The sequence below is a fragment of the Macaca nemestrina genome, chromosome 7 (assembly GCF_043159975.1).
Source record: "Macaca nemestrina isolate mMacNem1 chromosome 7, mMacNem.hap1, whole genome shotgun sequence".
In the NCBI taxonomy this organism is placed as follows: domain Eukaryota; kingdom Metazoa; phylum Chordata; class Mammalia; order Primates; family Cercopithecidae; genus Macaca; species Macaca nemestrina.
Genome location: NC_092131.1, coordinates 125420425 through 125437795, shown reverse-complemented (window position 1 = coordinate 125437795; position 17371 = coordinate 125420425). Strand labels below are relative to the sequence as shown.

The window sequence follows — 17371 nt, the reverse complement described above, 5'->3', positions numbered from 1 at the left end:
TGGGAGGATCACTTGAGCCCAGGACTTGGACGCTGCAGCGAGCTACAATGGTGCCACTGCACCCCAGCTTGCACAACAGAGCCAGACCCTGTCTCAAAAAATATATATATTTAAAAAAAATTCGATATCTGGAAAATAATAAACATAATATGTAAATTATAAAGTATAATAAATACTCATGAATTTAGCCAGTTTAAGAAAACATCACCAGGCTAGGCATGGGGCTCATGCCTGTAATCCCAACACTGGGAGGCCAAGGTGGGAGGATCACTGGAACCCAGGAGTTCAAGACCAGCCTGGGCAACATAGTAATACTCAGTCCCTGTGGACAAAAAAAAAAAAAAAATTAGCGAGGCATGGTGGCAGCACCCATAGTCCCAGCTACTGGTGGGGGTTTCGGGGTAAGAAGGGGGAGGATCCCTTGAAGCCAGAAGTTCAAAGATGCAGTGAGCCATGATCACACCACTGCACTCCAGCTTGGGCAACAGAACAAGATCCTGTCTCTAAAACAGAAAACTAATACAGATCATTTGCTTTTTAAAATCTAATGGTTTTTTTTTTTTTTTTTGGAGACGGAGTCTTGCTCTGTCACCCAGGCTGGAGTGCAGTGGCATGATCTTGGCTCACTGCAACCTCCGCCTCCTGGGTTCAAGCTGTTCTGTCTCAGCCTCCTGAGTAGCTGGGACTACAGGCACCCGCCACCACGCCTGGCTAATTTTTTGTATTTTTAGTAGAGATGGGGTTTCACTGTGTTAGCCAGGATGGTCTCCATCTCCTGACCTTGTGATCCACCTACCTCGGCCTCCCAAAGTGCTGGGATTACAGGCATGGGACACTGCACCTGGCCCCAGAGTAGGTCTTACTGAGAAGGTGATATTTTATAGGGTGTAAGCCATGTGTGGATATCTAGAGGGAGAACATTTCAGGAAGAGGAAACAGTGGAAATGCCTTAAGGCAGGAATGTGCCTGGCATGTCAGAAGAATAAGAAAGCTATTTTGGCTGGAGCAGAGTGGGCAAGGAGGAGAGGAAGAGATTAAAGAGCTTGTAGTCCCTTGAAAAGACTTTGGCTTTTATGTTGAGAGGCAGATACTTCGGGGTTTTGAGCAAAGGATTGACACTTATGTTTTTTGCTTGTTTTTGTTTTTGAGATAGGGTCTCACCCTGTTGCCCAGGTTGGAGTGCAGTGGTACAACCAGGGCTCACTGCAGCCTCAACCTTCCAGCCTCAAGCGATCCTCTTGAGTAGCTGGGACTACAGGCACATGCCACCATGCCCGACTATTTTTTATTTTTTATTTTATTATTATTATTTGAAACAGAGTCTTGCCCAGGCTGGAGTGTAATGGCGTGATGTCGGCTCACTGCAACCTCCGCCTCCCAGGTTCAAGCGATTCTCCCTGCCTCAGTCTCTCAAGTAGCTGGGATTACAGGCACCTGCCACCACGCCTGGCTAATTTTTGTATTTTTGGTAGAGATGGGGTTTCACCATGTTGGCCAGGCTGGTCTCGAACTCCTGACCTCAGGTGATCTGCCCACCTCGGCCTCCCAAAGTGCTGGGATTATAGATGTGAGCCACTGTACCCGGCCGCTAATTTTTAAATTTTTTGTAGAGATGGGGTCTCACTATGTTGTCATGGCTGGTCTTGAACTCCTGGGCTCAAGCGATCCTGCTACGTCAGCCTCCCAAAGTGCTGGGATTACAAGCATAAGCCACCACACCTGGTTCAGAAATTCAATTTTGGACATTTTGGGTTGGTGGCATCCATTAGACTTCTGAGGGGAGATGTCAAGGAGAAATAGATATATGAGTTAGGAGTTTTTTTTAAAAAGGGCTGGAGATTTTAAAAATTGGGCATTACTAGAATGAGTGGTATTTGAAGTCATTCGGCTGGATGAGATCATCAAAGGAGTGCCTGTGGATACAAAAGACAAGAGGACAACTCTACTGTGGTTACTCTAATGTTAAGAATTATAGGAGGCTTGCTGGGCACCGTGGCTCACGCCTGTAATCCCAGCACTTTGGGAGGTTGAGGTGGGCGGATCACGAGGTCAGGAGATCGAGACCAGCCTGGTTAACATGGCAAAACCCCGTCTCTACTAAAAGTACAAAAAATTAGCCGGGCATGGTGGCAGGCACCTATAATCCCAGCTACTCGGGAGGCTGAGGCAGGAGAATGGCATGAACCCGGGAGGCAGAGCTTGCAGTGAGCCGAGATCACACCACTGTACTCCAGCCTGGGCGACAGAGCAAGACTCTGTCTCAAAAAAGAAAAAAAAGCCGGGCGCGGTGGCTCAAGCCTGTAATCCCAGCACTTTGGGAGGCCGAGACGGGTGGATCACGAGGTCAGGAGATTGAGACCATCCTGGCTAACACGGTGAAACCCCGTCTCTACTAAAAAATACAAAAAACTAGCCAGGCGAGGTGGCGGGTGCCTGTAGTCCCAGCTACTCGGGAGGCTGAGGCAGGAGAATGGCGTAAACCCGGGAGGCGGAGCTTGCAGTGAGCTGAGATCCCGCCACTGCACTCCAGCCTGGGCGACAGAGCGAGACTCCGTCTCAAAAAAAAAAAAAAAAAGAATTATTGGAGAGAAGAGGATGAACCAGTGAGGTAGAAGGAATATCAGGAGAGTATGTTCTCTCCAATGCAAATGAAGAAAGTGTATCCAGGAGGAAGGAGTGATCAACCAGGTCAAATGCTACCAAAAGGTTAAATAAGAGAAGGACTGAGAATAATACCATTAGGGTCCAGCAACACCAAGGATATTGATGACCTTGACAAGAATAGTTCAGTGGAGTGTGGGAGTAAAAGATTGGCTAGAGAGATTTAAAGAGAGAACAGGAGAAAAGAAATTGGACGCACTTAGGAGAGAGAGTTATTTCAAGGAATTTTGCTGCAAAGGTGAGCAGAGGAATGGGGCAATAGCTGGTGGGGAAAGTGGAGTAAAAAAAAAATTTGAGATGGAGTCTTGTTCTGTCGCTAGGCTGCAGTGCAGTGGCGGGTGCAATCTCGGCTCACTGCAACCTTGGCCTCCCAGGTTCAAGCGATTCTCCTGCCTCAGCCTCCTGAGTAGCTGGGACTACAGGCACACGCCACCACGCCCAGCTAATTTTTGTATTTTTAGTAGAGACGGGGTTTCACCATGTTGCCCAGGATGGTCTCAAACTCCTGAGCTCAAGTGATCCACCTGCCTTGGCCTCCCAAAGTGCTGGGATTACAGGTGTGAGCCACTGCACCCAGCCCTGATGCTATTGTTAAACTCAGTTTAGAGAAAGGCTATGTGGACAGAAGATAGATCACAGGGAAGAGGGGTCCTAAAAGCATGTGGGGAAAACGTATATTCAGTCTTAGAGATACTAGGAGGAACTGTGTCTTTAGAATCAAGGCTGCCCCATGACAGGAAACAAGGTTTTAAGGTTACTTGACTAAGAGACTCGTCATACCTTTTCCCCTCTTGGAGGTTCCGGACTCACTGAGCTAACTTTCTGGTAACTGGGCTTCCCAAGGGGTAGCCCAAACTGCCTTGATCTATTGATGCAGAAATTCAGTTCTGCTTGACAGTTTTATTTCGCTGTGCAAATTAATACCTAGCCTTCTGGGGTTTGTACACAGGCCTTTATTCTGGTCAAATGCCAGACCTGCAAAGCTAGTCGGATGCACTCACTCAACCAGTGAAACTGGGTTTTGGGGCCAGTGGTCTGGGAACCATGTCCCTCAAAACAGCCAAAGGTATCCATCTTTAGCAGAACTACCTTGTACCAGTTAATCTGCAATAAGTGACTAGAGAGAGAATGAAGGGAAGATCTAGCTGGACAGGGTAGACAAGACTCCAGGGTACAGCCAGGAAAGGGGATCCTCCTGAAGCCTTTGCCTCATCTTAGGCACCTCTTCCTTCAGGAAGGTTTCCTTGATCCTTGCTCCACCCAGGCTGGAGTAGGTATCCTCATGTGCACTTTTCATGGCACTGACTAGTCACACTGGGCAGGGAGCATTTGTCTACTTGTCACAACACATCTGAGCTTTTGGAAAATAAGGATAATGTCTTAATTGTCTTTGTAGCTCAGGGGCCTGGTGCAGAGTAGATACTCAGTTAATGTTTCTTGAGTGCATGACCTGGCTGAATGAATGACTGAGAATGGATTGATTAAAGACGAGAGAGGATCGACTGTAAGCCCCCCAGGATAGGAACCCCGACTGACTTGTGGTGTACTCCCCAGTGCCCAGCACAGTGCCTAGCAGATTCAGTGCCCAAAGTGTTCCCGATATGCTGACCGAGGATCAGATCCCACTTGCCTCAAGACTCTCTACCTGACCACCTCTCTCCTTGCTGCCCCTGGCTAGTACAGAACATCCAGTCCCGCTGCCGCACTAAGCAACACGGAACCGGGTGGCACCTAGACTTGTTCCCTGTCGCTGCAGATGTAGGGCAGATGTAGGGTAGTGTCTTTCCCTCCTTCCAAGCTAGTCGCCCAGGGCAGGGTCGCCCTATCTGGCTAGGGTGCTGCACCCTCAGCTGTCGGTATCTTAGGTCAGACGCCCGGAACGCGCAGGCCGTTTCTACCCCTCCGGAAAACAATCTCCGAGCTGCGCCACGACCCCGTCCCTGCGGAGCAGGAGTGGGGAATGGGAAGGTGGGAAGGCGAGCCCGCGACTCTGCTCCCCAACCCCAGCTGGCACGGCTTTTCACGCACCTCTCCCCGCCCGGCCCGATTTCCCCATCCTGGCTCTGGCGCGGTGCTCCTTGCAGCCCCACGCTTTGCAAACTTTGGGAGTTTTACTCCATTTGCGTCACGGAAAAGGCAGGAGGATGACGGAGTCCAGGAAGCGAGGCAGCAGTGGCTGGCAAGCTCCACCGCCGGGCGCTCCAACCACGGGGGCGTGAGGTGTCTCCCGGCGAGGGCAGACAGACGGAGGGAGAGCAGAGGAGGTGGCGGTCCCAGAGACCAGCCCCGGAGGCTCTCGGGCTCCCTCGTTCCCGGGTCGTTTCCTCCCTCTTGCCTCCGGGACTGAGCGAGGGCACTGGCCAGATGGGAAGCCGCGCGGAGGAGTAGGCGGGGGCTCGGCTGCAGCGCCCCGGGCCCGCGGGAGGGCGGAGCTGGCCGTCCCTGCCCCGCCGGGACGCACGGAAGTGCAGCGGAGTTTGCCCGATTCTCCAGCCTGCTTCCCCCTCCCTCCTCCCTCTCCCCACCCCTCACCTCCCCTTTGGCGATCCCCTCCTTCCTCGGGACGCCACCTCCCGGAATCGCGTTTTTGTTTTGGAGCTGCCTTCTCGCTGGCGGCGCGGAGGGTCTGCGAGCGCAGGGGAAGGCAGGCTGGGGGCGCAGCCCGCCCCCCACTGGCCGGGCCCCGCAGGGCGGAGCGGAGGACGGACGGACGGACAGACGGCCAGCCGCGCCATCTGCTCGCCGGAGCTCACTCTCCAAACTCCAAACTGTTGAGTGTGTGCGTGCACGCGAGGGTGGGGGTCGGGGGTCGTAAGTCCCGGGTGAGGAACTGGTTTCTGCTGGGGTTACCTTTGGACGGGGTTCCTGGGATTCAGAGCAGGGTCAGCGTCAGTCTCAGAAACTGCTGAGGAATTAGGCAAACAAAAGAGACCACTCAGCGACTGGCCAGAAGTCGCCCGACCGCCTCGTCGCGCCCCCTCCTTCCTCCGGGGTTGGGACTGGCCACTTCTGGGGCGGGGAGAGGGCGCCCGAGCCGGCGGGGGCTCCGGCTGCGCAGCCGGGGTCGAAGAGTTGGCGGCCTGTTGTGTAAGCCTCAGTCCTTGTTTTCCCGGCCTGGCTCGTTGTGAAGCCGGACACATCCACCCTTGGACTCGATTCAGGCGGCTGCTGCTTTTCTCCTTGCCCCTCTTGGATTTTCCGGATATTTGAAAACCCAGTGGCCCAGGAGCAAGAGGAGGAGGAAGGAGGAAGGGGCAGATCTGCAGAGGAATGTGAGAGCCTCCCAAAGCGAGAGTGGCCAAAAGAATCTGGGAGCCAGAGGGACAGCCGAGCCCTGCCTGGGTTTCTGGAATGGTGGTTTCCGAGTGAGTCTCTTCTATTTTAGAACGTTGTTCCAGTGGAAAGTGTCGAATTTTTCCCCTCGCAGGGCAGATTTCTCCAGGTCACTTGACTTTTCTTCTGGGAGTAGGAGTTAGGAGAGACTCCCCTCTAATCCCCCAGGGGCTGCTAAGGGAGGAGGCTATGGACATGAGCCCTCCCTGCTCACAAGCATATGCCCGGAGACCTGATAGGGCAGTTTCTGGGCCGTGGACATTGCTTTGAAGAGCAGGAGATTGGACAGCATCTGTGGGTGCTGAGACCCCACCTTAGGACCTGAGAGATTGAACTGTGTAAGCGCCATTCAGCTGCGAGTGCATTCTTGGACTTCCTTGTGAGCATCCTGGGTCTGGACAGGACCCTCTCCTTCCCATCTGTCTGTACCACCCAGCCCAACCATGGCACTGAAAGGCCGAGCCCTCTATGACTTTCACAGTGAGAACAAGGAGGAAATCAGCATCCAGCAGGATGAGGACCTGGTCATCTTCAGCGAGATCTCACTGGATGGCTGGCTGCAGGGCCAGAACAGCCGTGGGGAGACAGGGCTCTTTCCTGCCTCTTACGTGGAGATCGTCCGTTCTGGCATCAGCACCAACCATGCTGACTACTCCAGCAGCCCTGCAGGCTCTCCGGGGGCCCACGTGAGCTTGTACAATAGCCCCAGTGTGGCCAACCCAGCTAGGAGTGGTGGGGGCAGTGGCTTCCTCTCAAACCAGGGTAGCTTTGAGGAGGATGATGATGATGATTGGGATGACTGGGACGATGGATGCACAGTGGTGGAGGAGCCACGGGCTGGTGGGCTGGGCACCAATGGGCACCCTCCCCTCAACCTCTCCTACCCTGGTGCCTACCCCAGCCAGCACATGGCCTTCCGGCCCAAGCCACCACTGGAGCGGCAGGACAGCCTGGCATCTGCCAAGCGAGGCAGTGTGGTGGGCCGTAACCTCAACCGTTTCTCATGCTTTGTGCGTTCTGGAGTGGAGGCCTTCATCCTGGGTGATGTGCCCATGATGGCCAAGATCGCTGAGACATACTCCATTGAAATGGGCCCTCGTGGCCCCCAGTGGAAGGCCAACCCCCACCCATTTGCCTGCTCTGTGGAGGACCCCACAAAACAGACCAAGTTCAAGGGCATCAAAAGCTACATCTCCTACAAGCTCACACCCACCCATGCTGCCTCACCTGTCTACCGGCGCTACAAACACTTTGACTGGCTCTATAACCGCCTGCTACACAAGTTCACTGTCATCTCAGTGCCCCACCTGCCTGAGAAGCAGGCCACAGGCCGCTTCGAGGAGGACTTCATTGAAAAGCGGAAGCGGAGACTCATCCTCTGGATGGACCACATGACCAGCCACCCTGTGCTCTCCCAGTACGAAGGCTTCCAGCATTTCCTTAGCTGCCTAGATGACAAGCAGTGGAAGATGGGCAAACGCCGGGCGGAGAAGGATGAGATGGTGGGTGCCAGCTTCCTGCTCACCTTCCAGATCCCCACCGAGCACCAGGACCTGCAGGACGTGGAAGATCGCGTGGACACTTTCAAGGCCTTCAGTAAGAAGATGGACGACAGTGTCCTGCAGCTCAGCACCGTGGCGTCAGAGCTGGTGCGTAAACACGTGGGGGGCTTCCGCAAGGAATTCCAGAAGCTGGGCAGTGCCTTCCAGGCCATCAGTCATTCCTTCCAGATGGACCCCCCTTTTTGCTCTGAGGCCCTCAACAGTGCCATTTCTCACACGGGCCGTACCTATGAAGCCATCGGGGAGATGTTTGCTGAGCAGCCCAAGAATGACCTCTTCCAGATGCTGGACACACTGTCTCTCTACCAGGGCCTGCTCTCTAACTTCCCTGACATCATCCACCTACAGAAAGGTAAGACCCAGTGCAGGCAGGAAACCCATCCTGAGTCTGACTCTCTGCTGGGCCCTGGGGAGATGGGGATGGCCTGGATAGAATGGAGCAACTTATCTTTATTTCTCTGTCTCAATCATTCATTTAACAAATGTGTTGGACTGGGCATGGTGGCTCATGCTTGTAATCTCAGCACTTTGGGAGGTTGAAGTAGGAAGATCAATCACTTGGACCCAGGAGGTTGAGTGAGCCCGATTGTGCCACTTCACTCCAGCCTGGGTGACAGAGTGAGACCCTGTCTCTAAAACAAACAAACAAACAAACATGTTGAGTATCAACTCTGTATCTGTGCAAATGTGCTTCTAGGTACAGGAATATTGTTGTGCACAGGCCTGGTCTCTGTCCTCATGGAGTTTGATATTTACCTTCTTGTCAATTCATTCATTTTCTCTGGATCTCATTTACCCATCATGCATGGTGTCATGCTGGGTTCTGAGAACACACAGATGACCGGGCCCCAGGCCTTGCCCTGGAGGAGCCGGTAGGCCCTTGGGAGACAAAGACCCAACCCAGACAACAAGAGCTCAGAGTGGGGGCCTGTCTTCTGCCCCTTGCAAGTTCAACTCCCCACCTTTGCAGCTTTGCAAGTTACTCTCACCACTGTGTATTCTCTCTATGAGCGTCTTGTCTGTGTGCAGGAAGATCCCTGTCCCCATTTTGCGGATGAAGGAGTTATTGTCCACAGAAGAGTGGTTGCACAGCCTGTGGCCCGGCTGGGACTGTCCTTTCCTCCTGCCACCTCCCCAAGGACACGTCCATGTTGGCCGCTTCCCAAGCCTAGCCGTGTTTTCAGTTGTCATGACCCCCTCCGTTGGGGAGGGACAGGATGGGCCTCTGCCTGTTACTGCTGGGGCTGTCAAGGAACTGCCGGGGAAATGACTCATCCTGGGTCACACAGGGGCACCCTGGCTGGACCAGGCTGCGGAATCAGGGGTCCAGGGCACTGCCCACATGGCCTATCCAACTCCTGCTTCCCAAGCCTGGCTTCTCTTCTTGCCTGAGGAGACAGCCAGTGACTGCCCCAGCAGGTACCTGAGTCCTGGGGACAGCTAGGAGGGCAGATGTCAGGAGAGAGGTGTGATCCTCCCTGGGGCTGCTGGGTAACTCGTATGCAGGGTGTGGAGCTGGCTCCCTGGCCCTTGGGCCCTGAGGTCAGGCCTGGCTTGGTGGGGAGTTTGACTCTGGGTGGGGCCAGGAGGCAGACCTCTGGACTGAGCCTGGGGAACAGGAAACATGTCACCCACCACCACCAGGGAGGGCCTGGGGTAAGCTGGCCTTACTTTCCTTTACCAAGAGGTTGACTTCTATAACTTCTCTAGCTTCCAGCCTCCTTTCTCCCCTCACTATATCCTCTTCCTCTTCCTGTTTTTTTTTTTTTTCTTTTTTCTCATCTCTACCTTTCTTCTTCCTCCTCTGAACTCCACGAAACACAAACCTGAGTGCTAGTCTTGGCTCTGCCCCTAGATTGCTGTGCATCCCTGGGGAGTGCCTTTGTCTCTCTGGGTCTTAGTTTCCTGGTCTGTAAAACAAGGGAAGGTCAGGTCTTCGAGGGAGTGGGTGGGAAGGGACTCTTGGGGAGGGTCTGGTTCAGAAGCAGAATGACACCTTAGCTCTGACTCTGAGCTCTGGGGCAGGAGTAGGGCAGGGGAGATGGCCAGGCCTGCTGGGGGCCCACTGGGGCAGGTGTCTCCCTGAGCAGAAGTGGGAAGGCTGGTTCAACCAGCTCCTTAGATGGCTTGTTCCTGCGCAGGCAGCAGGAGGGGGAGCGCAATGATTAAACAGATGCTCCCATGTAGTGGCTGGGGACCCCCACCCAGAACAGAGGTGAGGGCATTAGGGCAGCCCCACACCCAGGAAGGACACCAGGGCCTCCCAGGCTGAGGGGGAAGCCGGATTGGCCTTTCTGACCCTGGGCAGAGAGACCAAACTGAGAGAGGCCATTTCTGAGTTTCGACTTGAGGTGTTTCTAAGAGTCAGGGGCCACTGTCCTCTGTGCTGATGCATTTGACCTGAAGCAGAGGCCAGCCCACCTCCTTCCCTTCCCGGGATGAACCCTACCAATGGGCTAAGCCCCCTCTGGCTTACTCTAAGTTCTGGGCTCCGCACTGCTCCTCCGAGGCCTGTGGTGTGGGGCAAGTTAGGGAGCAGGTACTGAGACAGAACTGGACAGGCTTTGGGGACCACAGCCCAATGGGGGTGATAAGGAGGGGGTCCTATGCTGGCCCTAGGGGTGGAGCCCTTCTCACAGAAAGGAGAAGAACAGTTGGGTCCTGGGCCCCAAGGATTCTGTTCAGCTTGTCTGGACATCTGAATGGGTGGTGAGTGTGTGGGAGGAAGGACAATGGAGGCCTAGGTGGGAGTCAGGAGACCAGGATTTGGACAAACTTTGCGTCTGACATGACTTTGGGAGAGATTTCTCCCCTCAGTCTCTAGGTGAACAAAATGGGACCTGAGGGTCTTCATTTCCTTAGGAGGGCTCCATGTCATGTGAAACTTACATTAAACAAATTTGTATGCTTTTCAAAAATAAAAATAAAATGAAATAAAATGGGACATAAACCCTGGCTGGAGCTGAGAGGAGCCTGGTCTTCCCACGGGCCTAGTCCCTGTAGCCCAATCCAGGGGTCTCCTAAGAGAAGGGTAACCATAGGCAGTTTGGGGCATAAAAGGGGGCCCTAGCAATAGTGATCCCAGGACAACAAGGGGAAAGTGTCCAGGACTGTCCGGGGCAAGCCAGGACCTATGGCCCCCCAACTTAAGAGCCAGCAAGAGCAGGGCTGGTCCTAAGGCTCATGACAGGTCAGGAGGGCAATGTGGTCACCTCCGTTTTACAGACGAGGTGCAGCAATGCAGATGAGCCTCAGAGCAGGAGCTGGCGCCCAATGTGTCTGACTCCGCAGCCCAGGATTTCTACTGTGTTTCTACTGTGCCCGCCAGACAGGGGAGGGGATCCCCAGGGATGGAGAGCTGAGCCAGAAGGGGAAAGAGGAGGGAGGAAGGCTTGGGTGCTCCTTCACTGGTCCCATGGGCTAGAGATAGGCCCAGGACCACAGAGCATCCATAGAGGGGCCACAGGGACAGCGTGATCAAAGCAAAGTGGCCATTGTAGGGACAAGTTCTTGCTTTGGGGACAGATGGGTTCAGCCTCTGGGTTCTAAGCCATTATCTAGCCCTCCCTCTACCTCACCCCCCTAGGCGTAAACAAAGAGAATAATACTCTGCTGTGAGCTACCACCTGAAGGTACTTGCTGTGAGCTCATGGATAGAAAAGCAGTTTGCACTGGGCTCCGTGGCTCATGCCTGTAATCTCAGCACTCTGGGAGGCCAAAGTGGGCGGATCACAGGAGTTCGAGACCAGCCTGGCTAACATAGTGAAACCCTGTCTCTACTAAAAATACAAAAAAATAGCCAGGCATGGTGGTGGGCACCTGTAATCCCAGCTACTTGGGAGGCTGAGGCAGGAGAATCACTTGAACCTGGGAGGCGGAGGTTGCAGTGAGCCGAGATCAAGCCACTGAACTCTAGCATGGGCAACAGAACAAGACTCCATCTCAAAAAAAAAAAAAAAAAAAGAAAAGAAAAGTAGTTTTCAAGCTATAGCATGTAGCATCTGGAGCTCCTATTCTATCTCAGATACGATCCTTTCTACTATGTACATATTAGTTCAGTTAAGCCTCAACTATACTATAGGGCGGGTACTATTATTATCCCATTTTACAGATGTGGAAACTCTAAAGCACTATACCGTATGAGAGGTTGTCAACAACATCACATCTAGGGCAACCTGTCCCACTGGGCAGTGGGGAGACCTGGAGCCCAGGCAAGAACAGTGGCATGCTGGAGAGGACACAGCTAGGACTAAGACTCAGACCTCCTGCTCCCTCCTGCCCCCAACCTGGGGTGGATGTTAGCTATCTCCAAGAGGTAGCAGCAAGATGGATTGAGGTGGGAGCTTAGGGAATATCCCTGGGACTCTGCAGCTGGTGGGCTCCAGCCCTCCTTTCTGCATTTCTGGGACCCAGCCTGTAAGAGGAGTGCTGAGGCAGGAGGTCCTCCTGGGTCCTCAGCTCTCAGGTTAAGTCTTAAGTAGAATGTAGGGGGGATGCTGGACAGGCCGGAGCCATGACTCCCAGCCTGTGGGGTGGGGTGCATTAGCATTAGCTGGTCCTGGCCCCAGAGCTGAGTCACAGGGTGGAGGGGTAACGGAGAGTAGGGTGGGGCCTCTGTTTCCCCCCGACCTCTGTGGCCTTTGCTCCCCATCCCTGGCCTCCTGCCTGTCTTTGGATACCTAACCATTGCAATGGGTTCATTCTTACTCTTTGGGCTCCTTATTAGCAAAAGAGACCTTTCCTTCCTTCAAGGCCATGGGCAGGAAAAGTCTACAGATGTACTTCCACTGTGCCAACTTTCTCAGGCAGGTGGAATCCAGGCTAGTTCAGTATCTCCCGTTTAGCTGGGTTCCTTCTGTGGAAGTTTAACTCCAGTTTCTTCACCCTGCTGTTTTCTACCTTTCTTGTTACGGTTCTTCCTACTCCTTGGGACCTTCTTGAATCCCTGTGTCCAATGTCTGGGGGCCCCACACACATGCCCGAAGGACCTAGCATGTACTCCCTGCAACAGAAGTGGTGTCCAACCCCCAGCTGTGGAGGACCAGGCAGGACAGAGGATGGGAGTTCTGGGCAAGTTCCTGTCCCTCAGGGCCTTGGCCTCCTCTGTACAGTAGTAGGGTGGAGGTGGAATTGAGGGTCGGACACCTGACCTTTTGGGCCTTTCCAGCTCTGATGTCTCTTTCTGGGTCCTATCCTGGGCCTTGGGGTGATCCCCCTTCTGCTGCCCAGGGCTGGGCTGTTGAGATGGTGCAGGAGGTGGTCCAGGGAAGGTGGCAGAAGGACTGAGTGGGCTGGGAGCTGGGGACTGCAGATTTCTTTTGGGTGCTGTGTGAGCAGCCCTGGAGACTCTCTGAACTTGAGTCTGTTTGCCTGAAATGCTACTATTAGCCGATTAGCCATGCACTTGTCAACTAACATGGATGCTGTCCCTTCTAAAGGCATCCAGAATTATTCCCAGCATGTAGAGCCCTGGGCCTGATATACAGTAAGTGCTCAATGAATGCATTTAGAAAGCACTGGACAATTTCAGTCAGGGAGTGAAGAGAATACCATCTAGACGGCCCTCAAGAGCCCTCCTTAAAGGAGAAGTGGGAAAGCATGGATATTGAGCATGCTGTCTGTGTGCAGTGGGTGCGTTTGAAGTGCTCAGGGGTGTGCTGTTCGCTGTGCCAACCCTTCCCACCTCCTAATCTTCTTTGCATGGTGGATTCCCTGTAGCCCTCGGTGACTGAGTGCCAGGCACAGGCAAACTTCCTTCTCTTCCCAGCAACTGTCCCTACTGGCTTAAAGGCAGAATTAGTCAAGTCCCTTTTAATTCAGAACTGAAATTCATTCACCAACTGCTTGTTCATTCATTCAGATTCTTCTAAATTGGGTCCTCTGCTCAGGTTCATCTCCACCCCCCATCTGTTACCTGGTTATTACACAACCTCCTCTAGTTCCCTGGGGGCTGGGATGAGGAGGGAACAGGGCGTGCATGTCTGGGAGATACACCAGGTGGCCTTTGAAGAGTTGCTTTAGAATCATAAGTGTGATGGGGGTGGGAGTGGGGAGCCAGGGCACAGGTGACATGGGGGAGGCATTCTGTCAGGGGAACTGGGAGAGGCTCCAGTGTAGAAGTGGCACCTGATCGGGACCATGAATTATGAATAGGAATCCAGGGGGCAGAGGTAGGAAAGAGCCAGGTGAGTTTGATGAACATGGGGGTCACTGCGGAATGCATGCAGGGGCCAACTCCAGAGGTGAGGGCGCCCCAGGCCAGGCAGATTGGTGTGGACCTTGATCTGTTGGTGGTGGAGAGCCAGGAAAGGTGCCCAGCTTGGAAGACCTCTTCAGATGCTGCAGAGAACCTGTCAGAGGCTGGGGCAGAGGGCAGGGAGCCATGGGGGGACTGTTGTGGCAGTCCAGTGATGGACAGGGTTGAATCAGTTCAGCAGGCCTATATCAGGATCTGCTGTGGGCCAGGCCTTGTTCTGGGTACCAGGGACACACAGAGGTTGAGGACAGGCTGTATCCTCATTGAACTCATAGTCCATCAAGCAAGGCTGTGACTGGTCACGTGTGGGCTACTGGTGGCACTGCAAATTTGGAGGGAAGATGATGTGCTTGGTTTAGGAGGTACTGAGGGTGAGGACCTGGGGAATGTCCTGGCAGAGACACCCAGGTGGCTGGAATGTGGGTCTGGGGCTCGGGAGTGAGGTCCGAGTTGAACTGATGAGGGTGCTGTCTGCCCTCAAGGGTATAGGGAGCACATGGAGATCAGAGCCCTAACACGCTGTCCTCTGCTCTGCCTATGCCAGGCGCCTTCGCCAAAGTGAAGGAGAGCCAACGCATGAGTGACGAGGGCCGCATGGCGCAGGACGAGGCAGATGGCATTCGCAGGCGCTGCCGCGTGGTGGGTTTCGCCCTGCAGGCCGAGATGAACCACTTCCACCAGCGCCGTGAGCTCGACTTCAAGCACATGATGCAGAACTACCTGCGCCAGCAGATCCTCTTCTACCAGCGGGTGGGCCAGCAGCTGGAGAAGACCCTGCGCATGTATGACAACCTCTGACCGCGTGTGCCTAGGCCCCCTCCTTCCCCCGGGCCTGGTCACTGCAGTGTACCCCACTTTCCCAACCTCCCTATACCAGCAGTGGCTGGGGGAGGGGTCAGCAGTTGGGGAGAGAAGCGGCCTGTCCTGCCTCCTGGGAGAAGGAGCTTTCAAGGAGTCATGAGTACCCCTGGGAAATTCCCCACTCCTTAGAAGTGGGGCACAGCAGGGGTGAGAATGGAGCCAAGAGCCCTCGAGGCCAAGGCCTGGGCTGCCGGTTAGTCGGTGAAGGTCAGGCCAGGGTCTCAGCCTCCCCTAGAGCCTATTTTGCTTGCTCACCTGGCCACTGCTGCCTTATCCATTCAGCAGACACCGAGGCCTGCTGCACCCCTGGGTCGGACACTGGGCACCCAGGGCTGTAACTTGCCTGCTCTTCAGGAGTCCTCAGTGAAGGTCGGGGTTAGACATAGACAAAGTCAATGCAGTGTGACTGATGGTTAAGTGAGGGATTTCTGGAAGCTCATAGAAGGGGCCACAGCATTCCACTGGTCAGGGAAGACTCCATGGAGTAGGCAACATTCGGACAGTGTTTTAAAGGATGACAAGGGCCTGCCAGACAGTACATGGGGAGAAGGACTTTCAGGGGAGAGGAACAGCATGGGCAAAGTTATGGAGACATGCAAACATCTCCCTCTTCTCTCCCTTACTTTCCAAGCAAGTTAGGTGTGCTTTCCTTGGGGATTCTGGCCTGTGTGGTAGGAAGGGATCTCCCTTGCTCCCATGTTGCTGACTGTCCTTGCATCACCCTGTCCCCTGCAGGAGGGGGCTACAGGCCATCTCCCTCCTGTAGGCCTCTGACTACCCTCCACTTTTGGGCCCCCAGCTTCTCTCAGGTAGGAGACCATTGCAGCATCCTTCCCTCCTCGGGTTCAAGGTGCTGAGGTATAAGCCCTGGGCCCCAGATCCCTGGTGACACCTTCCTGGAGAAGACTCTCGAAAGCGACTGTATATTTGAGTTCACCAGCAATAACTCCCCACACTCGAAGCAGGTCCAAACCCAGGATCCCAGGGTCCTTGGGCTCCTTGGCACTGTCTTCCCCAGATCCCTCCTGTTGCACAATGGGAAACCTAAGAGGAAAAAGACAGGGGCCTGCCTGCCTGCCCACCCGCTCTCTGCCTGCCTCGCTGGAATGCAGGCCCCCGCTCTGGGTTGGGTTGTGCTGTCTCTGACCTATGTTTACATCCCCAAGGAGTTACTGCCTCCTCCCCACCCAGGTCAGGGTGTGGTCCAGCAGCTTGTTGTGGGGTGCTGACCTGTGTCACCACTGCCCTCCTTGCCCCCAGGGGGGTCATGGTCTCCTCCTGGATACTGCTGCTTGAATCTTTTTTCTTGATAAACCTTTTACAATTAAGATAACACAAGCATGACTTTTTCTGTTTGGATCCCAGAAAGGTGGAGGGCGGAAGAAGGATAGAGGCCTAATTGCTCCTGGGAGGCATTGGATGAGATTCTGAGGTCCTGGTGGGCACACATTTACCACAGGACCTCAAAAGTTGGGGGGAGGGCTGTGCTGGTGGAAGGTGCCAGCAGGCAGGAGGAGCTAGAGGTGGCTGTGGACCCCCGGGTGGATCCATCCCTCTCTAGAACGCACTGTTGTCTCTAAAATGGGTGGAGTGCTGCCCCGGGGGACTGGCTGTATTGCCTTGTGATCTGGGGCTGAGGGTTGTATGAGGAAGGGACAGGATGCTGTGCCCCAGGACAATTTAATAGATGGTGGCTCCTCTCCCCAAGCAGCCATGCCCTGGCCTTGCCCTTGAAAAGCCCTAGTCCACAGGAGAGAAGTGGGGGACTCAGAAGCTGTGTCTCTTCCCCAAGCTGTCCTGGGTATCCAACAGAGCAGAGGCTCCCACACTGGAAACTGAAGAGGATGCTGGCTGTGCCCTTGGGGGTGCCCTGGTCAGGATGAGCAGATCTTGCTCTTGGATCTATTCATCCACAGAGGAGAGGAGGGTACTGGTTGAGACTTGGCTCTCCTTTGGAGGCAATGGGGACTTGGTGGAGAGAGGGCTTCCGGGGTCAAGGCCGTCAGGGAAGGTTGGCTAGGCCAGGGACCAGGGAGCTTGTGCAGGAAGATGGGGAAGGTCCAGCAGGTGCGGTGGGGGAAGGGGCGGGCAGAACTCCCTGTTCAGGGCATAGAGTCCTCAGAGGAACTTCTGGAATGAGTCCCCCTGGCCCTTGGTCAACATTAGGTCAGATTTGGGACTTTCTGAGGAATTTTCCCCTCTCCACCCTGCCCCATTTTCTAACCCATCCGAGGAACTTCCCGCCCTTAACCTCTTCTCAGCTCTGCCCTCCATGTAGCCGTCTGCAGAGGAGCTCAGCAGTGACTGCTGGGCCAGGCCGGGGCAGGGCTGGTGGGAATGCTCCTCCTAACCCATGGTGCCTGGAAAGTCCCCTGCTCATGCTTCCTGCTCTGGGAACAGTGTTGTCCTCTGTGTGCCTTCCTTGAGGGGGGACCACCTCCCAGGCCTCCCATCCTCAGGGTGAAACTGTCAGTCTGATACTTTTCTCAGGAGGGACTTGGATGTAGGAGAAGCATCAGGAAGTGGGGTCTTGGGATAATGCCAGGCCTGCTCCTGGTATCCTGAGGTCTCTGGGCTGGGGCAGGTGTGTGTGTGGTGAGGAGGGAGACTGTCCTGGCCCTCCTCTCTCTTTTCTTTCTGCCTCTATGGGGGTGGGGGTATTGGGAGAACTTGGGGCTGTTCTGGGGTAGCTAAGCCC

The 17371-nt window shown here is 54.5% G+C and overlaps 1 protein-coding gene across 1 annotated transcript; it reads left to right on the top strand.

The window, feature by feature from the left end:
• The first annotated feature begins 5086 nt into the window (after positions 1-5086).
• On the top strand, positions 5087-16001 carry LOC105490983 (sorting nexin 33). The gene is made up of 2 exons (XM_011757033.3): positions 5087-7908; positions 14357-16001. The coding sequence occupies exons 1-2, from the start codon at positions 6438-6440 to the stop codon at positions 14608-14610; spliced, it is 1725 nt and encodes a 574-aa protein (XP_011755335.1). The 5' UTR covers positions 5087-6437; the 3' UTR covers positions 14611-16001.
• Positions 16002-17371: the final 1370 nt, after the last annotated feature.